Raw genomic sequence first — 19,534 nt, forward strand, 5'->3', positions numbered from 1 at the left:
GGCAATCAGACACCTCCAGTAACAAAAATAGTGTTAATTCCTCTTATTTGAGTATGCTGTGCAGCTTTAAAATGTTAATCACTAGCATTTAATTGTAATTATCATTTATTTCAGATTATGAAACATGTTTGAAATCTATGAAACAATAGTAAACAGGGCATATTGTTTATATTTGTCAAAATGAATTGTTACTTTATATAAATGTACTTGTAGAATTTTTTCTTTAAAAAAAAAACAACAAAAACACTTTACCAAAACAAGTCATGTATGTTACCATCAGGCCACTACCCTTTTTATATTTTCTAGTCTATATTTTCCACTGCATGCATCCGATGAAGTGATCTGTAGCTCACGAAAGCTTATGCTCTGATAAATTTGTTAGTCTCTAAGGTGCCACAAGTACTCCTTTTCTTTTTACCCTTTTTAAATTTGACATCTAGTCCAGACTCAAACCCCAATCTCTAAAAATAGCAGATCATCTATCCATAGCACCTGTTTCCCAGGGACAGATCTTGAACAATTTCAGAAATTCTTGGCAACTCTGTTTTGGAGATAATTATTAAGGGCTGGATTATGTAAATTGTACATATTCTGTACTAAGGAGCAGTGCCGAGCTACACCCCTTGAAAGCAAGCACCATGAGGAATAATGTGCCAGACAAGCAGAACGCCTTCTGAGAGTTTCCCAGAGCTCACCAGAAATGCACACACTGCAACACCCTTCATGGAGGCAGCATACTCCAACACACACATGGCTGGCTGACGCATCCAGGGGCAAGACCTCAACGCCATCTTCTCCCTGCAATTCCCATCCCCTTTGGGGCACTATATCAGGGCAGGTAGGGAGTGATCCTTACACTTCTTAGTATGTAGGAGTGCAGTTCTGCAATTGTACGTTCTGCAATTTTGCCTGGCCTTTATGCAGGTCATGCTGGGTTGGGGAAGTCTCTATCCCCTTCCCTTACACTGCACAGCAAAAGGGCCAGGCAGAATCTGGCACTTAAATATTTTAATAGTATTGTTAGTTTATTTATTTGTATTGTGGTTACACCTAGAGTCCTCAATATGCTAGTCAGTGTATAAACACATAACCACAAACCAGTCTCTCCCCAGAAACTTACAAACATAAACCCAGTATTTGAAATACTTTAGTTTGCCACCATTTTAATCATATGTCTATTAATAATTAGGTCAGGTACAACCTAAATAAAAGACTGATCACTGTTTTTTTCCTACCTTATAATGGGCAGTTTTTTAAGTTTGCCCACTCTTGTTTAATGTCCCATGGGCAAACTATACATTGTCATTCATAAATTGACATATTTCACAAATTTCCACTTTCTTTCTAGCTTAACTGAAAGAGCTCAACTACTGAAGAATGTCTTTAAGAAGAGTCCTGTGAACTTGTACCGTTCTGAATCTCTGCAGCAAAACTTGCTTCGTAAGTGTTCAGTGTTTAAAAAGAATAACATGCGGTTTCAAAATATAGACACAAAACAATACTTTACTACAATTGTTTGTCATAAAATGCAATATCTTGATTTCTGCTACAATGGACTATTAAAAACACTTTTTACAAGATATCTACCTAAAACAAACACATACCAAAATATACCTAAGATATTGATATATTTTAAGAAAGGACAAATCTGTTTGGTGTTAAAACACTAAGTTTGAATTACAAACAGCTTTTATTACAAAGTATGATGATGTAAACTTTGGACCATCATCCTGAAATTGTTTTGATTTTGATTTTCCCAAAGAGGAAGGGCACCATTGAAAATATATATATGAAAATAAATATATATGTATATCTATCTATATATAGTGTATAATGGTTTTTGTATGTGACTACATTTATAATAGTATATATATTTGTACTAGCACACGTGGGATAAGTCTCATGTCTGAAATATTGGTATAGAGTGGTATGGCTTGGGTCAGGCAAGGTGAAAAGGGAAAAGGTGTTGCATTATACATCAAGAATATATACACATGTTCTGAAGGAGGTGGGAGGCAGACAAGTTGATAGTCTCTGGCTAAAAGTGAAAGGGGTTACATCATAGTAGGTAAAAAGAAAAGGAGTACTTGTGGCACCTTAGAGACTAACAAATTTAGTCTCTAAGGTGCCACAAGTACTCCTTTTCTTTTTGCAAATACAGACTAACATGGCTGCTACTCTGAAACCTATCATAGTAGCTGTGTACTATAGACCACCAAATCAGGAAGAGGAGGTGGATGAAGCATTTCTAGAACAAATAACAGAAATATCCAAAGCACAAGACCTGGTAGTAATGGACGACTTTAACTACCCAGACAATTGTTGGAAAAGTAATATGTCAAAACACAAAATTCTCAGTAAGTTCTTGGAATGTTTGGGGACAACTTTTTGTTCCAGAAAGTGGAGGAACTAGTCTGGGGGACAGCCATTCAGGGAGAAATTGGTAGCAAATCTGAAGGTGGAAGGCAATTTGGGTGAAAGTAATCGTGAAATTATAGGTTTCATGATTTCTAAGAAAAGGAAGGAGTGAGAACTGAAGAATAAGGACAATGGAATTCAAAAAAGCAGACTTTATTAAACTCAGAGAACTGGTAGGTAAGGTTCTATTGGAAGAAAATCTAAGGGAAAAAGATATTCAGGAGAGCAGGCTATTTCTCAAGGCGGCAGTATTAAAGCATCCCGATGCAAATGAAAAATCAGAAGAATAGTAAGAGACTAATATGTTTCCATCGAGCTCTTTAATGACCTGAAAATCAAAACCAAATCCTACAAAAAGTGGAAACATAGACAAATTTGCTAAGGACAAGTACAAAAGAATAGCAAAGCATGTCAGAACAAAATTAGAAAGGCTAAGGCACAAAATGAGTTAGACCTAGCAAGGGACATAAAAGGCAATAAGAAAAGGTTATTTAAGGAGCAACAGAAAGACAAAGGAAAGCATAGGTCTACTACTTAGTGGAAAAGAAGGAGTAATAACTGGTGACATCAAGAACGCTGAGGTATTTGAAGCAAAATAGGTATTAGTCTTCACTGAAAAGGTTAATGCTGACCAGACACTCAACATAATTAATATTAACAACAAGGGGTAAGAAATGGAAGCCAAAATAGGGAAAGAACAGGTTAAAGAATCTTTAGATAAGTTAGATGTATCCAAGTCATCAAGGCCTGATGAAATTCATCCTAGGGTACTTTAGGAAGTAGTGGAAGCAATCTCAAAACCATTAGTAATTATCTTTGAGAACTCCTGGAGGACAGGTGAGGTCCCAGAGGACTAGAGAAGGGAAAATATAGAACAAAGACAACCTGGGGAATTATAGACCAGTCTATACCTAACTTTGCTATACCTGGAAAGATTCTGGAACAAATTATTAAACAGTTTGTAATCTGTTGTCAAGAACCAGATCATGCCAAGCCAACCTAATTTCCTTCTTTGACAGGGTTACTGGCCTGGTGAATGAGGGAAAACAGTAGATGTGATATATCTTGATTTGGTTTCATTGAAATGTGAAGTCTTCCAATTCTATAGAATATCTGAAACAGTAATCAGTGTTTAACTATTTTCTGTTTTGTATCTGCAGATGGCTATGCGTTCTCTCAAGATGAAAATGGAATAGTTTCCCAATCTGAAGTAATAAGAGCTTACGATACCACAAAACAAAGACCTGATGAATGGTGAAGGAATACAGCTTGTGACAGAGAGCCCTTAAAATTACTTAAGTAAGACAAACTACTAGATCTTTGCTGGGATCTGCTAGCAGGATCCAATCACAAAGATTACAGAAAGATCCATGATGATCTTATTCCATAAAGTTTGGATTAGTGTATTCAATAGACATAAGCACTGTGCAACTCTACTGTAACACATCATCTCTAGACATTTTTAAAAAGTATTTGCTTTGTCTTTGTAAACAAAGGTTGAAAATTACCTTGTGTTTTGCCAGATCGCATATTTATAACGAGGCTGAATCAGTATTGGTCATATATCATATTACTTGGGACATCATTTATGGTCAGATACCACTATACATAGATGATTAACATTTGTGCAGGTTCATAAGTGGTTATACATTTAAAGTACCGTTGGTAACAAGCCTTTGATTTCAACAAGTGCTGACTAACCAACATTTTAATGGTGTTAACTCACCTTATTAAGCAAGATTTCAAACCAAGGTGTATATAGGTGTTTGTGTCAAACTAGCCTAAAAAATATGTTTGCCAAAGAAGTTCGATAATTGCAATTCTCAAGAATTTCTAGTAGTCATTTGCAGAGAAATTGAAAAGGAAATTAACTTAAAGTGCTGATGTCAGAAATGTATGTTTGATTCTCCATACTTGATAAAAATACAGCATAATGAGCCTAATTCGAGTTGCCTTCATGGCACTTGCTTTCAGATCTGTGAAACTTTGCACCTTTGGTCTGATAAAAGCTTTTTATTTTTTATTGTTTAATATGGCTGCCACCTTTTAGCATGGTGCTCATATTTCCAAGTTTTGTTCAAATTACAAACAAAACGAAAATTGCTCTGTCTCACCTTTCTTCATCATAATATAGCCATTTTTGCAATGCTTGTGCTTTATACGCACATCTGGTCACAATTTGATCAGAAAAGTTTGTCCTAATTCATAAAAACAGATTATGGGCTATTTATGGGCTTTTCACCATCTTTATTCTAAAGTTATCTGGAACATGACTTGTTAAAGCAATGTATGCCCTTTAGCTCTGTGTGGTGTGTACTCTTCCATTTGCACCAGAGTCACCTCCTACTATGCACCCAAATATACTGAAGTAGTTCTTTACAGCTTATTTGTCACATAGCAAACCTCCATACTCTCAGCTTTTAACAGAAATGAAGAGAAAATGCACAAACGAAAACAAAATTTTCCACAATTTGCTCTGCTCAGCAAAGTAAAAGTTACACTTCGCACCAGGAGTACACTGTAATAAGAAATTTTTAAAAATTAATTACATTTTGCATGTCTCTGCCCACTATCAAATGATGGCCTAACTTTTTCAGATGTTATATCTATTTGTGACAATGGCACAATCAGAGTCCAATTTAACTTTTTTTTTAAAGTTTGTCTGTTTTAATACTGACCTAAAGTCCACTATAATAATTTAATTTTAATTTTATTTTATATGGAGAAAAATGCTTCTTAGTTTTTAAATATTTGTGACTGCTAGGCTAAGTAAAATAGATACAACTGACATTTAAAGTAAAACTGTATGTGAGAATGGAACAGAAATTTTCCTATTCTCCTTTCAGGTTATTAAGAACTTCATTCTTATCACTTTTTGTCCTCAGAATCATCCAATCTAGATAGTAAATAACAAGCAGTATATCTCTTCAGCTATTCCATATCCTACCAATCATTTCTTGACCGTTCATATACTTATTAAGAACAAAACTTTGTCCCCTTGCCTTTCAGCACTATGCAGGCTCCACATATCACTTCCCTATACTACATAACTTCCTTACCTCTCATTTTGAGAAAATATACAAATCACATCATACATCAAAGCCCCAGCAAGGAAGACACCATATGAAAGTACATACTTAGGAGGACAAATTGATGGAATGGCCCTCCACATTTCATATGTATGTTATGCATTCTGTTCCTCTCCCTTTCCTTGAGTGATCTTTAAACACAAGAGAACACAGAAGACATAGGGACAAAGAAAACGTATTCCACTAGAAACAGCACTGTTAGTCAGTCATGCAGAGAAGAACTGCCTTCAGAAAAGCCATTTCAGGCATAGATAAATAGATGGATCAATATGGGAGGGCCATATCACTTGACCTAAGGCAAGAAAAAAAAATTGGGGGCATGCCTCTTTCTTAAAATATGGATCCCTATTTTTGACATCCATCGGAGAATGACTGACTTCAACAAATTTCTTAAATGACATTCCTCAGTGACTTAACTAATGTAAAACAATTCAGTCCATGCCTCTCTTTAAAAGGAAATGCATTTTTAACCATCCTTTTCAGTTGTAAAAGGCATAAATATTGATTTGGCAAAAATTATGCAAAGCAAAGAAATGTAGTGTAAACCATTGTATTGTGATGAAATTTACAAGCAGCTTCACTTTTATCCTGGGTTTACCTTCCTATAAAATAAAGCATGCTATATTTACAAGAATTCAGAAAATTAAGATGCCCTGCTACCTACAGCTGGTGACAAAAATGACATGCAGTTTACTCCAATTCCATTTTTCTTTATTGCTAAGAAGGTAGAGGGCTATTAGCACATCTTGTTGAGAGCCTGGACTCATATTGGAATTCTGGCTGGTGATGTTGCATTATGTTATATATTGCTCTATTTCCAAAGCAGGTGTAAGCTCATCACCTTGTGTGTCATCCTTGTGTGATTACACATTTTAATTTTAAGTAGTGCCTGACAAAATGTATTTTGAGTTTGTTTGTATATGTACTTTTATTCCCCAATTGTCAGTCTGTTTTGGATATATTTTCACACATACTAGATGTTGCTTATTGTCTGATGATAATCAATTGTGAGATAATAGTCCTGCTTAGAAAGTTAGTAAAAAAAAATGCTTTTTGTACTGCTTATACAGTTCCACTTCAAAATATAAGATCACCTCAGCAAAGTGTCCCTATGTAAACCAGATTTAAAAAAAAAAATCAGTTCAAGTATACAATACACAGTTTATTTGCACACTGTTAAAGTGCATAGAAAGATAGTATATTATTTATTTAGTATACCATGTGTTTGTTTATTTGAGCCATTGGTTATGCAGGTATTTATTTTAATGAAGAAAATAGTTTAGTCAAATTACAATAGCTAATCATAATGCATTTATTCTGATCACTTAAACCTTTAATTTTGTGTGAATAAAGTCCAATATGGAATTCACATGGTAATTTGCAGTCTGCCTTATGTGCACTGCATAACAATTACAAACTATCATTAAAAAATGTTCCTTCAATTAAGCCAAAACAGTGCCAGTCAAAAATCAATTGATCCTGTGTGCATATTGTTATTTTAATTACTTAAAAGAATGCAACAGTTATTCAAAAGGCTAATTAATTGTTACAAAATTTTATTCAGCCTAATCATCATTTGTATTTGGACTTTCTTTTGCTATTTCCTGATTTTAGGCATATATGTGGAAAGCAGCCTCAATAGATTTATAATAATTCATCTTTCTATTTGTGTAAAGATGATAGAGAAAATATTTTGAGACAGTAACAGATAGCTAAAGAGTCCTATAAACCCCATAAAATACACTGTATCACAAAAATATCTTTTACAAAATGTCACAAGGAGCTTCCTTTGTTGCCTTAACCTTGAATTGGAATGTACATTAAATTGAAGGAAGGGAAAATAGTGTTTTCCCTTTTTTTTTTATCTTGATTTATACTATGTAAAAGCAGCTGTAGTTTTGATGAGTTAATCATCATGTCTGCATGAATTAATATTTCAAAGTTTTCTGAGCTAATACATGGTTGTTGCAGTTGTCATTTTTCTGCCTTCATTTATAGACTCACAACATAATGTATCCAGAAGTTAATGATCTGGAAGCTAATTAATTGGTCAATTCAACTTTGTCAGTACTGGGTATATTCTTTCCTAGCAAAACTCAACAAATGTTGTCTGATACATCTTCATTAAACGAGGAATATTTTAGCATTCCAAAAACTTGTGCCTGATCCTGCAAACCCTTTCTCCCATTGGATTCAGTAGTTCTACGAATAAAGACTACTTATGTGAGAATTTGCAAGATTGGGCCCTTTGTTTTTTACGTATTTTGAATTAAACATAAGCGTTTCCATACATACAACAATTCGTAATGGCAAAGCTGTGATCGGAACATGTAAAGCTAAAATCATGTTTTAGTGTTTCTTTATTCTAGACTAGAAGCCATAAATGCATTAATATTGTTTTTCTTGTTTGACTTGATTTTCATTAAGTATTTCAGTGTGTCAAACTGCTGTGAAAGGCAGCTACTATGTCAAAGCAAAGTTTGTGTTCAAGGTAAGGTAGGATTTTCCAGCTCCACTGAACCATTACTGCTGAAACTGTTGTGTAAATTGTGAAGCTGCATGAATGGAGAGTTTTTGACTCAGTGTTTATGGTAGTTTTTCTCAGGTTTAGTTTTAACTGGACATTAAATGCCCTGTGTGTTTTATTAAATTTTAGTAACGCTTTAAGTTCTATGCAGTGTTACATGTCATTGGCATTTTGTGAATGTGCATGTTCTGAACTGCAAATTTTTAATGTTTTGTCTTTAATTGTTATTAAAAAATTGAATAAACTTTGCCATTAAATAAAAAAAACTTCGAAGGTTTTGGTTTCAAGTGCTACAAGTAAAGTTCAAAGGAAAACTTTTTCATATTTCATTATTTCTATTTTAATCAGTTGAAATGAGGCATACTGGAAATAAAATAACTTCCACACTAGTACCTGAACACTTTTGTATTACTCTAGCAAATGGAGAAAATAGCAAAGTATTCTACAACTTTTAATAAATATGATTGTTTGCAGAGGCCCACTCATGGTCTCATTGAAGTCAATGAGGAGTTTGCTTTAAACATTGAAAAAGGACCATGGAAGATTGCAACTAACCCAGTGAGGCATGGTCTGAGGATACTCATGGTAAAGAACAGGAAGAGCACCCTTTCAAATAGGAAAGCTTTTCAGTGGAGGAGCCAGGAAAGAGACTGATTAAAAGGGAGTCTTGTTTGACTTTTATGAGGGCTTGGTGTTAAAGGTCCATCATCCACTGTCACTGCCAAAAGATGTTTCTCCCTTAATGGTGTGTATCACCTGAACAAGAGTGGGAGTATCCAGGCCAGAATTGAAGTGTGGTAGACAGGTATTACTCCTTATGCACATGGAGTTAATTTCAAAAGTGACAGGGGATGTAAGTTGATCAGAAAAGAGTATTAAAGTGACAGATTATTTAAAAATGCAGATATTTTGCAGTTAGTGTACAAAATAAGTTTAACACGGACTGATTTGGGATTCTTTCAGGGACATATGTAGCGAGCAGATGAAACTCTCTCACTGAAGTCAGTGAATCCAAATCTGTGCCCTTACTACACTGCAAATACAGAATATTCCTGTTCAAGTCAACTGCATGACTCCAGATTTCCACAAGAGAAATCGGAAGCAGAATTTGGCCCAATAACCTTCATATTGCTGTCAAGTTATAGATACTCGCAAGAAGTGTATCAGGGACTTTGCATTGTCGGTTGTATCACTCCAGTTCTGGTTTTCAGAAGTAGTGAACAACTACAACTCCAGTAGAAGTCAATTGGAGCTGCAGATGCACAGCACCTCTGAAAAGTAAATCCATAATGTGCATGAATCTGACAGTATTCAGTTACTAGTCTTGATTATCCTGTCACTTGTACTTATTTTAGACTGATGTCACCCCACTGAAGTTAGTGGAGTTAATTTACACTAGTAAAAGTGGGAAAAGATTCAAGCCCCTTGTGCTCACAATGCTGATTAATCTAAATTGCAGTATTACACTGCATAAATATATAAGCTATATTAACCTAATTCATTTCATGCATTTTGTTCAAACATTCACCACCTAATCCCTTCAAAACAAACACTTTAACTGGTCGTTAAAACTACATCACAGACCTGAATGTGATTTACCTTTTAATGTATCTATAATAGGTTAGCAGATTATTATAGTTTATGGATTTTTTTAGCATCCATATTGCCATAGCTATAGTTCTTCCTGTTCATTGGAGATGAAATTCACCATTCCTACATGTAGCCCAAATAAATCAGACTTTGTGCTGGAGAGCCTACAGGGATAGGGGAAATTCAACCTTAAAACCATAAGCAGGCTGTGATCATTATTTCAATCCATGGACTTGAATAGTGTGGCTTGTTGCCCACCCATAGGGTTTTGTCACTAGCTCCAGATAAACATGGATACAGTAATCCAAGGACCCTCTTTCCAGGCTTCCCACCTCAAGTGGCACACAGGTTATTCAAAGGCCCATCTGCACAGCTGCTTCATCCACACTCCTCATTTGCCAAGGTCTAAAGGCTCCATCTTGCAAGATTCCAAGAACCTGATCCCAGTCTTACATTAAAATACTCAGGTGCATGAAGCTGAGCAAGTGCTTTACAGAATTAGGGCCAGAGTATTTGACATCTTGTAGGATCCTGCCCTAAAGTCAGATTTTGTGGCATAGGTTTCCTTTACTCACATTAGCTAATGCTTAAACAGTGAAACTACCTGTGTGAGTAAGTAGATCAGCATTACTAAAAGTTGCAAACGCTGTACCGATGTTATTAATGCATTTGTAGATTCATACTTTAAAGTCAGAAGGGGCCATTATGATCATGTAGTCTGACATCCTGCATAACACAGGCCACAGAATTTTATCAAGTCTGTTACTTATAGTTGCAATGGAGCATAATTTAAGACAGAATCCACCACATCCCTAAATAAGTTGATTCCAGTAGTTAATTGCCTTCACTGTTTTACATTTTTTCCTAGTCTGAATTCATGTAATTCTCAGCTTCCACTCACTGGATCGTGTTATGCTTTGTCTGCTAAATCCTCTCCTCATGTACATAGTTGTAGACCGCTATCACATCTCCTCTGATCCATATCTCTCTCTCACATGGTAGTGCCACTCTTAATAGTTGTGTGAACAGATCTTACAGGCTGCTCCCAAACAATGACACAGTTAATTTACTATGTAAACTCTTGGGTAATTTTTTCCAGAAAATATTTAATACTTTCTTTAAGGACCTAGTCCCATATGCCTTATTCAAACAAAACTCCTGCTGAAGTCAGAATCAGGTCCTATAGGACATTGACAGAGATGTGCAAAATTCTACGTGCCCCCTTCCTGGAGAGAAGTAATTTTTTTTCTTTGATAAGTGAATACAGTGAGTTAGTTTCTTCATAATCATCATGCTAAGGTTTGGGCAAATAGATTATTTTTAACCTAGACTGGTAAATTTTCATAGCAATTTTACGAGGATGTGAAAAGATTTTAAATTATTTTTAAATGTATCCATTATTGTATTATGATTTTAGGTGTGAATGGAAGTCAAAGTCCATACATTTTCAATATTAGCTGCATATTAGATTTAAAATGTCAAATGTATAGAATCAAGAGAATCTTCTTCCCCTTGCTTATACAGTTCTACTAACACTACATTTTTAGTAGAAATGGCTATTGACACTTCATGTTGACAATGCAATGAAAAAATATATGAAAAGATTATGAAAACTATAACTGGAAAACTAGAATATAAAGTAAAAAATGAAATACCTGAGCATTTTATTTTTAAAGAACAAAATTCTACTTAAATCTTGCGGAAAAATAAATTACATTCAGAAAGATCCCTAGCCTGCTCCCACTGAAGTCAATCCCATTGACTTCAATGAGAACAGAATCTGACTGAAGTGTATGGTAAGCAGAAACAAAAAGCAAACTTTTCTGGAGAAATGGCCCACATTTTTAATGTAAAAAGGATGGACATCATTTTAACTAAATTCCTTAATTTTATACTAATTTAAATATGCTTTTGATAATTAAACTTGCCCTAATGCTTGTGTAATGGAACTGTCAATTATAATAAAATATTTCAAGAATACCCAGGACATCCGCAGATGTGGTTTGGTAAGATAAGCAAGTTCAGTGTAGCGATACAGGAAACCCAAAGAGACAGAATGGCTTTATCTATGTACAGAAATACATGCAAGGTAGAGGCCCTGATTGGACTGATTTTTCCTTTCCCTTGACTTGTTTTTGTGTTAGTTTGTTTTTTGGTTTATGTTGGTTGGTTGGTTATTTTTGGAAGGGAACAGAGGAAGAAACATAGTCCTATAATGAGATATTGTAAATTCAGGCAGTGTAGTAAACAATTTAATATAATATAATTATATTTATTTTATATACACGTTAAATTCATCAGTTATGTTAATCTGACTAGTTAACTGCATATTCAACACTGTTATAAACTATATTAAATCTGCAGCATCACAGGTGTATGGATGTAAAATAGTTTGCAAAAGAACAAAATTTACTACTACTTTTGATGTACAGAAAACAAAATATGAATGTATTGATACTGTATCCAAATGAACACTGCTTAATAGGTTCACAGTTTCTGAATGGCATTTTGTAGAGAATTACAACCAAATTAAAATTTCAACCAGTTTGACATAAAACAATTCAATATGACTACTAAATAATTAATGTTGTGAATGCTGTACATACATTTTAAATTACAAATTTGTCTTTACATTTTATACATTACTAATTTTACAAATAGAACTTGAAGACCACTTTGTCCACTATGTATTTATATAAATGTTGCTGAACGAAATGCTGACAGAAAATTCTCCTTTCATAAAAATGCTTTGAAATAATTATGTTTTTAGGATTTTACATGGACCATCTCTTAATGAGATTATTGTGCAGGCTGTACTTTTTCCATATATAATGATCTGACTACTGGGAGCTTGGGCATGTTTTAAACTAAACTTAAACAATATTAAAATATCTCGCCCTATCTTTCTAACGCTTTACTTTCAAAAATAAAGTTTATGCTCCCTAATCTCAGTTATATTATGTGCACTTTAAAAAAAATCAGATTCTGGTATCTATAACCGTATACAATTCCCCCCCTCCCTCCCCATTTTTATAGCTTTCTTCCCTCAACCCCAGGTCAGGATCCTGCAACCCTTACTCACCTGAGCAGTATCAATGCTGTAAATGGGACTATTCTGGTGAATAAACAATTGTTCAAGAGTTGCAGAATCTTGTTGGTTTGTTATAAGGGAGTTAATATCATTTGGACCTCAAAAGTAATGTATAACTCTTCTAGCTATGTTATTAATAATTTTATCCCAAATTGGTCTTCTACATCTCTCTGAAGAAATTCTGCACACATTAGAGTAAGTTACCAAAAGGTCACTTCTTGAAAGAAATAAATGTTTAAAATGTTTCATAATTTATATGCAGTTACATACAAGGAAACTGTTTTACAACTAAAGTAAGTATTTGTACCTGTTTCTACACAATCTTGCACTTTTCAATGGGCAACTCCCCTATTCAAATGGTTTTGAGTTCAATAACTACAGAACATATTAATGTGAAATGTACAAGGCAGCAGTATACCTCCTATGGCTATATTACTTTTGAAAACTCCTAGCTAAAATCTGGGCAGCTCCTCCCAGCTAGGGAAGGTTCTGGTTGGAGAGGATAGCCAAAATAGGGTGCTGACACCAAAAATCCAGCTGGTTGAGTTAGGTGGATAGAATGGCCTGTTTGTAAGCAGCCAGATGTGTAAGGTGACGGTGGAGATGCCACTAAACACCCAGATTCCGCCCTGGCGAAAGAGAACCTGCGAATGGAGCCTCCAGTAGAATTCGAACTGGTTGCAGTACTGGACTGTCTGGACGGCGTCCGGAGGCTAGTGGAGGTCAGGATCATTGGAAGAGTCTCGATCTGATAGCTTCGAAGAGAGAATCGTATTGGCTGCTGTGATGTTTGTTTAGGTCTTAAACACGTGCAACAATAAACTGCCACCAGCGAACCCACAATAATGAAGGCGATGAACATGGATCCAACAATAAGGAAAGGAACGTAGATCGGCTCTGAATAAAAAATAAATAAGTACATTTTAACACTCCGAAATAGCTCGTCTATTTAACTCTGCAAGGTTTTCAAAGTCCCACATTATTCTTAAATTCTCATCAACTACCGCGCTTCTTAAAATATACTCCTTTCACGTATTACAAATAAACTGTGTGATCTGCGTGCCACCGGCAGGTATGATCTGATACTAACTAACAACTTCACTGATCATGCAATAAGCTGCATTTGATTTTTCATTAGCCTTTAGTTCCTACATGCAGAAATTAAAATTATTTCCTGCAGGCAATTTTAATCGAATAATTCTTAGCGTTAATATTTTAGATCAATATCGGAATCCTGGATGGTTAGTCCGCATCGTCCTGTTTGCTGCATGAGTACAGTTTGCAGTGCTCGGTTCGGTTTTCCCTTTGTTCAGGAGATAATGCTCCGCTTTTCCAACAAGCTTTTTCAGAAACTTACTCACTGCTGCAAATTATAACTGCCTGAACCTATGGACTAACTCTTCCAAAGCTCCAGCCCCTTTTTAGAGGCAAGTAACTTCAGAGTGATTGATTTTCAGCAAAATATCTTTCAGCTCATTTGCTGGATGACTTGTTTGTGTATATAGATAGCCGTGACATTCCTGGGACCCTACTCTGATTCTTTTTACAGTTAAAGTTAGTCACGTCTGGAAAAGAAAAAAGAAAACGGCCACGGATGTGGCTTTCCAGCTGCTCGTTCGCTGCACGGTCACGAGCTCTTTAAACTTGCCTTTTGGTTGTATGGGATTTAAACGTTTGGGCCACTTCTAAATTGTGGGAGTGCTGAAACCAAAGCCGCGTTGCCAGCAGCTGTTGACTTGATTTGAACAGCCCCGAAGCGCTCTTCAGACGACGCTGGCCGGGGGAGCCTTAAGGCGGCGGGTTTTATTTTCGCTCCGGATGCTCCAGCAACACCTTCGGCCAGTTAAGAAGCGTAAAAATAACCCGCCTCTGCCCGCCCTCCGCGCAGCCCAGGACGCGGTAACGCGGCTTCCCGTTTGGCTGCTTAAAAGCCCAACTAGCGCGGCCAGCTTAGCCCCGATCTCCGAGCGGGCTGCCCGGCCCCGGGGCTGCGCCAGACAGCGCCCCCCGCACCCCGCTCGGCCGAGCCCGGGCAGCGATCGCAAGAGCCCGCCCAGCAGCGGGCGGCGGGCGGCCCGGGCCGCTGCGGGGAAGGGCTGTCTGCCCCCGCCTGGCCGCCAGCCGCGCGGCACCCGGGCCGCAGGCAGCCCCGGCGAGCCCGGGCTCCACAGCAGCCCGCGTGTGCCCTGCGGCGCCCCCGCCGAGCCGTCAGGGAGGGGCCGGACGCAGCCCCGTGCCCGTCTCTCCCTTCACCTGCCGCCGCGGCGGGGCCCGGAGCCGCCTCCGGCCGCCCCGTGCCTCACTCGCTTCCCAGGGAAGTTGTCGGCAACTTTCTCCGCCCGGCCGCGGGGCTCGGCCCGAGCAGGCCGCCGGCAGGGGCAGGGGCGGGGGCGGGTTGCGCTCCGCAGCGACGGGCCGCGCTGGCTGGGCGAACCGCGGCAACTTCCCGCCTCGAGCTCGATGGCCCCGCGCGTTTGCCGGTCCGGAGCGCAGGCTCCGCGCTGGGGCCACGCGCCCGTCCCGCGCAGCAGCTGGAGCCTGCGGCCCGGGCCGGAGGGAGCGGCGGAGCCCGCGGGCCGGACACTCACGGGCTGTCACCCCCGGGGTCGGCGGCTCGCGGTCGTTGGTGCAGCCGCCCTGCTCCAGCCGGGCCTCGGCGGCGGCGCAGCAGTAGCGCAGGGCGCAGGAGCCGCAGCAGATGGTGGCGTCCGGCGTGTCGAAGTCCTCGGGGCACTGGAAGCCCTCGTGGTAGCGGCCGTGCCCGTCCACCCAGCCGTGGCAATACTCGCCCCCCGCCGGCTGGGCGGTCGCGCCCCAGCCCAGGAAGCCCAGCAACAGGTAGCGCAGCAGCAGCCCCCGGCCCCCCATGGCGGCGGCGGGACCCGCTGCCGGCTCAGCCCAGGCTCGGCGCCTCGCGGCGGCGGCGGCTTCTGCTCGCGGCCACATCCCCGGCGGGCGAGGCGAGCGGGGCTGCCCCCGCCGGCAGCGCTGGAGGCGCACACGGGCTGCTGCCGCGCCGCTCCCCGCCCGGCTCAGAGCGGCCCCCAGCGCACCGCGCCCATGTGGGGGCCGGGGAGGCGGCTCTCCTGAGCGCAGCCCCCCTTGCTCAGGGCGAGCCCGGCGGGGGGCAGGGCGCTGAGCTCCCGGTCCCCGCTGGACTCTCAGCCCTGACTGCCTGGGGGAGCCGCGCACAGAGCCCCGCCGCCAGGGATTTCCCTAGGACCCTCCCCCCCCGAATTTCCCCAACACCCCCCTTACATGCCATGTTTCCAATTTAGTCCTTGGTTGGACATTTGAATTGAAACTGAAACAGTAATACACACTCTAAAAGCATGCACTGTCCTTGAGAAAATACTTGTACCTGAGCAAGCATAAGGGGGTTGAAGTCTGAACAAAGCCTAGCTTCCTCCTACACCTGTTATCTATGACCATGTCCGCACATTTGTTTGGGCTGTATGGGCCTACCTAATCATTTCAAATTATTATTTATAAGCCAGGTGTGAATGAGCTCTCTCCTGACAGCTAGTGATGAGCCAGGGGTGGGTGGAAAGGCGTCAGGGCCAGACTGTATTTACAGGCACACACCTACTCTGCCGCCCCATCCAGCACACAGAGCGGTGCTGCTCAAGTGATCAATTTTGGCTGGTGTTGGGTTACAAATCACTTAAGTATTAAATATGGGGGTCATGAAATGTTGTTATCCTGATTTCCCTCCCTGCTTCATTTGTGCTAGGGCTTGCCAGGGTTCATAGTCCTAGGTTCATAGCCCTGGGACCTCTGGGCTTGTCGCATCAGTTACAAAAGTAACAAACTTGCTTGAGCCCTGGGCACCGCTTTCATTACAAATTAAGCACTGGTCACCCTCAACTGAACTGCATTCTCTCAGCAGGAGGTTTGGATGACACATCCTAGTGAAGAGAGAGCTGGTGGGGCACAGGTGTTTTGCTTGGTGGTGTGGGCTCTGCCAAAGAGTCCCAGGCACTATTTGACCTGCCCCTTTCTCTTGTTTAGGGAGAGAGCTGATTAGGCTCCATAGAGAGTCTTTTGGTTTGTTAAGTGACTATCAGAGCTGAAATCACTGATAAGCAGGTCTAAGTGCTTAGATCTGCTGTGGGACAGTGTTTCTGTGGAAGAGATGGCCCAGTCTGCACTAGCACCGAGGTTCCCACACTGAGAGCTGAAATTACTGAGAGCTGGGTGGAACCTCGAGAGACCAACCCACAGAGGTCACGGTGGCAGCAGAAGGCAACAGTGCAGGGACATTGGGGACAGAGCGGTAGAGTGAAAGGTGGCATGACAAACAACAGCAGCCAGAGCATTGGACTATGTTTTCGTGATGTCGCTCCAGATGCTAGATTTGTGACTGGGAAACTTATATAAATATGTTTCCAAATAGGCAAAGATTTTTAAAATGCATTATTTGCCAAGGTCATATCTCACATCATTGCTATCTCAAGAGGGCATTATCTTTGGGAGTTTCTGTACCAAACTTTTTTTATTATTATAATTATTTTTTAAGTAAGAACAGCCATATTGGGTCAGACCGATGGTCCATCTAGCCCAGTGTCCTGTCTTCCAACCGTGACTATTCCAGGTGCTTCAGAGGGAATGAACAGAACAGGGAATCATCGAGTGATCCATCCCCTGTCGTCCACTCCCAGTTTTCGGTGAACAGTGACTAGGGACACTCAGAGCATGGTGTTGCATCCGTGCTCATCCTAGCTAATAATCATTGATGGATGTGACCTCCATGAACCCTGTTATAATTTTGGCCTTCACAACACCCCTCTCAAAAAGTTCCACGGGTGACTGTGCGTTGTGTGAAGAAATACTTCCTTTTGTTTGTTTGAAACTTGCAGCCTATTAATTTCATTGGGTGACCCCTGGTTCTTGTGTTAGGTGAAGGGGTAAATAATACTTTCTTATTTATTTTCTCCACACCAGTCAGGATTTTATAAGCCTCTATCATATCCGCTCTTTGTCATCTCTTTTCCAAGCTGAAAAGTCCCAGTCTTTTTATCTCTCCTCATACGGAATCTGTTCCATACCCTAATCATTTTTGTTGCTATTCTCTGTCCCTTTTCCAATTCCAATATATATTTTTTGAGATGGGGTGACCAGAACGGCACACAGTATTCAAGATGTGGGCATATCATGGATTTATATAGTAAAAGTGGAGGAGCTTGGTTTGCCAGACTGATCAGCTAAGCCAGTACTGAGAACCTATATGAAAAGGCTGCAAAATACTGTGCCTCTGGACTGCATCAACATGCAGAAAGCCTTAGAAGCCAGTCACTGTCAAAGCCAATTTTAGAAGAACTTAATGAGACTGTTAAGAATGCTGGAGACACAACTCAGTTTATGTGATCCAACATGGCTGTTGCATCATAGTTTCTATTTAAGCAAGAGATACTACACACTACAAACTGGAGGCCAATGTTAAGTGCACTGTCATTTGTTAATCCTGAAGTTGGACACTGGTGTCAAACAAGACTGGCAAATGCTCACTATCTTTCTGAAAAAACTTAGCTGACTCTCTAGAGGCATGCGGTGCAACAGTGAAAGACTCAGCAGTTGAAAGAGTGAAGAACTCTCTCACATATTCAAAATATGTGCATACATGGCAGATGAATGCACCAATGCAAATAGGCATCAAGTATTAAGTCATTGTGTATGTTATCTTGATGTCCGTGGTAGGCCAGTAGATGCATCCTAGATGTTCAGGTTATAGAAGACACATCAGCTGCACCTGTGACATCTTAGAAGAGTTAAATGCTTGTAAATTGCACCACAAACAGATGGCTGATTGTGCATTTGATGGAGCTACAGACTTCTCTGAAAGACATAGTAGAGCTTTGCTCAGAGAAAAGTGTAACTCTAATCTCTCCTATATACACTGCAAAGGCCATCTACTCCAGCTAGCTCTTCCCCTTCCCAGTCCTCCCCCTTGCAGCCCCCCTCGCAGCCCTTCCCCTGCTGTCCCTAACCCCTGCACCTGCCCAGTCCTTACCCTGCCTCCCTGACTGTCCTCACGCATCTCCCCTCCCAGTCCTTCCGTACCCTGTGCCTGCTGCCCTCATCCCTTTCCCTTTCCCTCCCTTTCTCCCAGTCCTTTCCCTGACCTATAGAATCATAGAAGATTAAGGTTGGAAGAGACCTCAGGGGGTCATCTAGTCCAACCCCCTGCTCAAAGCAGGACCAACCCACTGTCCTCCCCCCTCCCTCTCCCTTCCTTTCAGCCCTTGCCCCATCTCCTCTCCTACTACCTCCTCTCGCCTCCTGCCCCTTTCTCACAGCCTTCACCCACTCTGTAGTCCCTACTTCCTCCTTCTCAGACTTCTTCTCCTCCCCATTTCCTTTACTGCCCCTTCACTCCCAAGGCCTGCTATCCCCTCCCAAAGCCTCACCACCCCTATCTTCTGTAATGGTCCCACCCTGCACCTCTCGCCACCACTCTGACTGGATTGCTGCAATACAATTATAAGTAATATAATAAGAACAACAACAACATGCCAGATCAGGCTGAATTATGAGGAATACATACTCCTTGACCAATGCAGTTTGGTCTGAACTAAGAAGATGAAGGTAATTGTGCTAATGCAGAGACCCAGAATAATTAAATGCTCCACTCATAATGTTGCTTGAGGACAGTACAGAATTGCATTGGGCTGGTTGACAAAAGAATGGGTTTCATGAATTAAAAAAATACAGAATTATCAGTGCTGAATTAATCTCAAAATTAATGTGCAGCCAAAGATCTTCTTTGCTACATCCTCCTCCGATTGGGGGCTGTCCTTGTGCCAGACAATCACCACTGGG

The 19,534-nt window shown here is 40.3% G+C and overlaps 2 protein-coding genes across 7 annotated transcripts in view; one reads left to right on the top strand and one right to left on the bottom strand.

The window, feature by feature from the left end:
* Positions 1 to 8,938, top strand: part of ATP8A1 (ATPase phospholipid transporting 8A1) — a 241,890-nt gene extending 232,952 nt beyond the window's left edge. For 4 of the 6 annotated variants that reach the window (XM_073342153.2, XM_073342148.2, XM_073342147.2 and 1 more), the window contains 2 exons: positions 1,349 to 1,440; positions 3,579 to 8,938. In XM_073342153.2, the coding sequence (XP_073198254.1) occupies positions 1,349 to 1,440; positions 3,579 to 3,676 (190 nt within the window). In that variant the 3' untranslated portion in view covers positions 3,677 to 8,938. The remainder of the gene's footprint in view (positions 1 to 1,348; positions 1,441 to 3,578) is intronic. The other 2 variants (XM_073342149.2, XM_073342150.2) reach the window with 1 other exon arrangement.
* Positions 8,939 to 12,300: 3,362 nt separating this feature from the next.
* Positions 12,301 to 15,661, bottom strand: SHISA3 (shisa family member 3). Its single transcript, XM_073340110.1, has 2 exons — positions 15,304 to 15,661; positions 12,301 to 13,612 (listed from the first exon to the last, which is right to left on the bottom strand). The coding sequence occupies exons 1-2, from the start codon at positions 15,659 to 15,661 to the stop codon at positions 13,164 to 13,166; spliced, it is 807 nt and encodes a 268-aa protein (XP_073196211.1). The 3' UTR covers positions 12,301 to 13,163.
* Between the last annotated feature and the right edge of the window lie 3,873 nt (positions 15,662 to 19,534).

Source organism: Lepidochelys kempii, chromosome 4 (genome assembly GCF_965140285.1).
Source record: "Lepidochelys kempii isolate rLepKem1 chromosome 4, rLepKem1.hap1, whole genome shotgun sequence".
In the NCBI taxonomy this organism is placed as follows: Eukaryota; Metazoa; Chordata; order Testudines; family Cheloniidae; genus Lepidochelys; species Lepidochelys kempii.

Coding starts and splice junctions, on each gene's coding strand:
- SHISA3 (XM_073340110.1), bottom strand. CDS start 15,661: ATGTGGCCGCGAGCAGAAGCCGCCGCCGCCGCGAGGCGCCGAGCCTGG. Junction 13,613..15,303: donor GACCCCGGGGGTGACAGCCC/GTGAGTGTCCGG, acceptor TTTTTTATTCAG/AGCCGATCTACGTTCCTTTC.